Here is a 6269-nt window from a genome sequence, read left to right as displayed (position 1 = left end):
ACTTCATTTAGAACATATTTGCTAGACCTGGCATGGTGGCTCACATCTGTAATCTCAGCACTTTGGGAGGCCAAGGCAGGCAGATTGCTTGAGCCCAGTAGTTTGAGACCAGCCTGGGCAACATGGGGACACCCTGTCACTACAAAAAATACACAAAATTAGCCAGCATGGTGGCATGCACTTGTAGTTCCAGCTACCCAGGAGGCTGAGGCAGGAACATTGCTTGAGCCTAGGATGTCGAGGTTGCAGTGAGCCATGATGACACCATTACACTCCATCCTGGGCAACAGAGTGAGACCCTGTCTCAATAAAGAAAAGAGAAAGAAAATATTTGCTCAACATTTTGTGACAGAGAGCTGAAGTTCCAATTCTAAGCCCAGTTTATTTTGATATTTGGTATTATAGCTGTCAGAGCTGAAAAAGCTAACTCAGTGTTATGAGCTGAACTGAGTTCCTTCTAAATTCATGCTGAAGCCCGAACCCCAAATGTGACTGTCCGGAGATACGGCCTTTAAAGAAGTAATTAAGGTTAAATAAGGTCATAAAGGTAGAGTGCACATTAGATAGGACTCATGTCTTTGCAAGAAGAGGGAGAGACACCAGGTAAGAGCCATATGAGGACACAGGGAGGAGGCAGTCATCTGCCTGCCAAGGAGAGAGATCTCAAAAGAAATCAATGCTGCCAGCACCTTGGTCTTGTTATTCTGGCCTCCAGAACTGTGAGAAAATAAGTTCCTGTGTTTAAGCCACCCAGTCTGTGATATACTTTTATGGTAGCCCTGGAAGATGAAAGCACCCACAAATATGGCTGTATTGGCCTGACTTTGGTCAAATTCCTACTCTTAAAGTAATCACTATGGTCAAGGGGTTGAAATGTGGTGACTGGCTTATCCTAGGCCATTTGCATGTTTGAGGAGTGGAAGAAGAATGGTACTCTAGAGCGAAGGTGGGTATTGTTACCTGAAGCGTGGCGAAAGCAAGCTGGATGCGAAAGGAATCAATGTGTACTGAATATCGTGACATTAAGACACTCTACAGATCTGGATGGAAGATGTGTACCATTGGCTCACCCACCAAATTACTCATTTTCCAGTCCTATAAACCATTCATGCGAAGGTTTTTTTGTTGAAATTTGGCTCATAAATTCCCATCTGCTCTGCAAATCAAAATTAATTGAAAGGTTTTTTGTTTGTTTGGCTGGTTGGTTAATTTTTGTTTGTTTGTCTGTTTTGAGGCAGGGTCTCTCTCTGTCACGGAGGTTGGAGTAAAGTGGTGCAATCATGGGTCACTGCAGCCTCCACCTCCCGGGATCAAGTCATCTTCCCACCTTGGCCCCCTACTCCCCCAGTAACTGGGACTACAGGGGTGTGCCACAACACCCAGCTAATTTTTATATTTTTTATAGAGACAGGGTTTTGCCACATTTGCCCAGGCTAGTCTCGAACCCCTGGGCTCAAGTGATCATCCCACCTCAGCCTCCAAAAGTGCTGGGATTACAGGTGTGAGCCACCATGCTGGGCTCAAGTTATTATATTTTTATATTTTCAACAAATGAGTAAATAAACCACTGGAATTCTGTCTGAAGATTTTTAAACAGGTTAGAAAATTTTGTGTAAGTTTTTAAAATGTGCATACACGACAGTTTTTATGGTGCCACAATTTTATCGTTTTGGATAACAAAATAGCCTAATGATAAGACATTTCCAAATATCTCATTTCAAAATATTTTCTCCATTGCATAGTTTATTTTTGTCTTTTGCTTTATTTATTGTACAGTTAACCATACGCCACAGCACTGTTTTATCATCAGTACCTGTAAGAGCTCTCTAGTGAATTATTTCCATAGTAATACATCTTATTTATATGCTTACTGTGTACCAGGCACTATTCTAAGTACTTTACATATTGACACATTTAATCTGCCCAATAGCTCTATGAAATCAGTACAATTATTATCACGATTTTACAGATGAGGCAACTGAGATGCGGAGGGGTTAAGTAACTTGCCCAAGGTTACATAATAAGTAGTAAAGCTAAGATTTACTACCAAGGCAATTTTGTACCAAGGCAGTCTGTCTCATAAACCCATGCTTTTAATTGCTACAGTACACCACAAAGATTGCACTAGTCACATGCTAACACTGATATTGTCCAACTGTCTGATTTTTGCCACTGTGATGAGTGTAAAGTGACATTCATAATTTACTGTATAACTTTGGACAAACTACTTAAACTCTGTGTCTGTTTCTTCATCTGTAAATTGGAGATAATAAAATAATACTGATTTCAAATGGTTGTTGTGCAATTTAAATAATGGTAGTGATGTTGAGTATCTTTTCTATATTTATTGTCCATTTGGGGTTCCCTTTTTGGGAATTGCCTATTCATACCTATTGCCCTTTTTTATTGGGTTTTCTTTTTCTGATTGATTTGCAGGGTGTGTGTATGTGTGTGTGTTATGAGTTACATGTCAGTTTTAGACATTTATATCTCCTTCTATCATTTTGTCTATGGTGCCCTCAGTTGAACAGGAATCTTTCATTTCATTTTGATATACTCAAATCTATTAATTGTGTTCCAAATGTAGAGAGGATAAAGATATGAAAAACACTGTTTTTGCTCTAAGCAACTTAAAACTAGCTGAAGAATCAAGAACAACTATGAGAACAAGTGTTAAACATTGTATAGCAGTCTGCAATATAATGCCCCAAGTTGTAAGGCTGTGTAGCCAACAGTATAAACTTGGGAAAGTATCTAAATCTTCCTGAGCTTCAATTTTATTTGGAAAACGGAAGCAATAAAAAAGACCTTTCCATTTACTGTATTTTTTTAATTTTTATTTTTTATTGTTATTATTTTTTTGAGATGGAGTCTCTCTCTGTTGCCCAGGCTGGAGTGCAGTGGCACAATCTCGGCTCACTGCAACTTCTGCCTCCCGGGTTCAAGCAATTCTGGTGCCTCAGCCTCCCAAGTAGCTGGCACTACAGGTGCCCACCACCATACCCATCTAATTTTTGTATTTTTAGTGGAGACGGGGTTTAATCATGTTGGCTAGGCTGGTCTCGAACTCCCGGCCTCAAGTGATCCGCCTGCCTTGGCCTCCCAAAGTGCTGGGATTACAAGGCATGGGCCATCGTGCCCAGCCTCCTTTCTATCTATTGTGATAATTAAATAAAATAAGAGATGTTGAATGGCTTTCATAGTTCCTGGTGTATAGTACCAACTACAATTTAGATGCAAAGCCGATCATGAAATAATAATGGCTATCACATACAGAGGTCTACTACCTGCCAGGCACTTTTTATATGTATCTGCTTAAATTTCACAACTCCCTGCAAAGCATTATCACTGCCATTTGTCAGAGGCAGAAACCTAGGTTCAGAGGGCTTATTATTTGATGCAAGTAAGGCCATGCAGCTAGTAAATGGCAGTGATAGGATGGAAAGCCAGATTGGTTTGACCTCAAACCTCCTGTGCCTTCTACCATGCCAAGCTGTTGTCAGAAAAGATATGAAGGAAGCAAACTTGACGTGGTTCCTGAAAACAAAACAAAACAAACAAACCCAAGCATTTTAGTAGATAAGAGGAAGGGAGGAAAGATCGTACCAGATTCTGAGAGGGTGCAGTGGATCTGCAAGGGATGCAATGTATTGTGCGTTATTCGAGGGCAGAAGCAAAACTTTATCCACAATAGTTCCCTTCAATCCTCGCACAGTGACCAAGACACAGTATCTGGTGCGAACATCTATTCCCTAATCTTATTACCATAACCAGGGAGCAGGAGTAAGTTGTCTGACTGGAGAGTTTGAAAGAACTCGGGATGTGTCACTCTACCCCCTCAAGTTTGGGGAGCAGGCATGTCCCAGGAGGCACGTTTTCTGCTTTTCCATGCAGTTTAGTTTTTACACAGGCAGGTTTTCCAGCTCTGCTTGTGACTGAGTGGACGTGTTCAATTCTGGGCCCGCTGTCCCTGCAGATCTAAAGCCATGGCTGCCATTCCAGCCTTTAGCAGAGACAAAGCTGACATTTTGCTCTCCATAAGTCTGACTCCTGCTGCTATCTCAGTGGATTCTGAACTTACATGGGGACCATGGGTATTATCTTGAAGCCCCCTAAAGCCACAACAGTGGGCACTCAACAAACCTTGGCAGCAGAGTGAATATGACAAGTTCAGAGGACAATGAGGAGACGGGCCTGCTTTGAGCGGAGGAAGTATGCTGATGTAGTTGAAGAGAAGTTAGATGGACAGGGTGGGCCCAGTAATGCAGGGCTTATAAGAAAGGCAGAGTTTGGATTTGATGTGGGAAGAAGAACGCTGAAGTTTCTGAGTAGAGGAAGAATGTGAACACGAGGAAGACAATGTTTAAAATAAGGGAAAGAATATGACAATGGATTGCAGTGGAGACTACAGGGGAGAGCCTGGAGCCAGAGGACAACGAAAGGAGGTTTCCAGAATTTCTGAGTGAGGGAGGATGAAGGTCTGGCCTAGGAAAGTGGACATGTGAACGGAGGCGAGGGGATGCATATGAGATCTCAGCGGCTAAACTGCCAGGCTATGGGTACAAGCCGGCTCTGAGAAAAGGAGATAGGTTTGAAGGCAACCACCCTGAAAGAGGTAGATAAGCAGGCCCTGAAGCTGGGGGAAGTGAGGCTTAGTCTTGGGCATGTGAAATCTGAGTTGCTAAGTGGATCTGTTCTCCTCACTAGTTATGGCAGGAAAGGCGCCTTAATTAGGAGCATTTTAGGGAGTTAACCCTGTCAAAGAGGTAGCACACTTTCGAAGGCCAAGGGCTGGGAAGAAGGTGGTGAAGATGGCAATCCTGAACACAGAGGCTACTTGGGATGACAGGGGTGGGAGGAGGGACACAGGTGATGAGTAAGTGGGCGGAAGAGAGGAGGGGGACACCGCTCCCGGGCCCGAGGGAAGGAGGGGATGAGGCTGCCGGCAAACGCTGGACTCAGGATCTTCCCAGCAGAGCAGGGCGGCCGCCACCTCACCCGGGACAATGCACTGTAGAACCCACAGCAGCCTTCCCCACGCCGGCCGGTCTTCCCGGCCCTGCGCCCACTTCCCGGTGCCCCGCTGCCCTGCTGCCGTGACCCCGGGATGCGGGGTCTCCTCTGCCTCCCTGGGCCTCCCCCTTCAGCCATGGGGGGCGGCTCCGCTTCCTAGGCCGCGGGACGTCTTTTCCTCCAGGTTCCAGTCCCGGACCTTCCCGGGCCCCCCACGGCACCGCCCACCTGGCCACCGCCGCAGCCCGCCCGGGCCGCCGCCAGCCAGCAGCCCCTCCCGGGGTGGGGTTTCCCTTCCCCCTACCCCTTTGTGGCAGGGACCCACGGGACGCCCCCTCTGCCTCCGCTCCACGTCCAGGGGGCCGAAGGGGCGCCGGACGAGGGACCGCGCGGAGAGAGAGGTTCGGCAGCGCCAGGACTCCCGCGGGCTCCCCGGAGCAGGCGGCGGAAGGAGGGGGAGCGGGAGCCGCGGGGGCCGCTGCAGCAGAAGGGGGAGGAGAATGGGGAGGAGCTGGGGGGCAGGCAGGCGGGGAAGGAGAGGTCTTAACGGGCGGCGAGGGGAGGTCGGATTTCCTCCGAGGCTGGCGATCGGCGGAGCTCCCACCTCCGCTTACAGCTCGCTGCCGCCGTCCTGCCCCGCGCCCCCGGGAGACCTGGACCAGACCACGGTGAGCGCAGGGCGCACGGCGCGGAGGCCGGACTCTTCGGGCGGCCGGGGGTGCTTGGGCGGCAGGAGCGAGCCTGCGGGACCCGAGCAAGTTTCCCAGGTCGGCGCGGGGCCCGGCGCCTTCAGACTCGCTCTCTTCTCTCTTCCGCAGATGTGGAAACGCTGGCTCGCGCTCGCGCTCGCGCTGGTGGCGGTCGCCTGGGTCCGCGCCGAGGTAGGCGAGGGGCCGAGGAGTCCGAACTCGGTCCCCGGGGCCGCTTGGGTCTGCGCGCTGGGCGGGTGGGCGCGCGTCCTGGGGATGCTCTCCCGGGGCGGCGCTGGGAGTTTCGGTCCTTGGGGTGGGCTGGGGTGGAGCTGGGGCAGTGCTGCGGTCAGAAATGCTGCTCACGAAACTTAAATCTCTAAAGCTGGAAAAGTAGTTCGGGCCGTAAGCGGGAGCCCCGCCGCGGCTAACATGGAGGGAGAGCGGGGAGGAGGAGAGGGGACGGGCTGGGCCGGGCCGACGGGGACGAGGCGGCGACTGGAGCAGCAGCGAGTTCAAAAAGGCGCCTCAGTTCCGTCCTTCACTTCAGAGGAGACTGAGAGTAGT

General features: G+C 49.0%; 1 protein-coding gene across 1 annotated transcript in view; it reads left to right on the top strand.

Annotated features, from left to right (window-relative positions):
• Positions 1-5467: 5467 nt before the first annotated feature.
• FSTL1 (follistatin like 1) overlaps positions 5468-6269 on the top strand; it is a 55568-nt gene continuing 54766 nt past the window's right edge. The window contains exons 1-2 of the mRNA XM_055383750.2: positions 5468-5681; positions 5832-5894. Of these exons, the coding sequence (XP_055239725.2) occupies positions 5514-5681; positions 5832-5894 (231 nt within the window). The 5' untranslated portion in view covers positions 5468-5513. The remainder of the gene's footprint in view (positions 5682-5831; positions 5895-6269) is intronic.

This window comes from Gorilla gorilla, chromosome 2, assembly GCF_029281585.2.
Source record: "Gorilla gorilla gorilla isolate KB3781 chromosome 2, NHGRI_mGorGor1-v2.1_pri, whole genome shotgun sequence".
Taxonomy (NCBI): Eukaryota; Metazoa; Chordata; class Mammalia; order Primates; family Hominidae; genus Gorilla; species Gorilla gorilla.
This window is presented reverse-complemented; position numbering and strand designations above follow the sequence as displayed.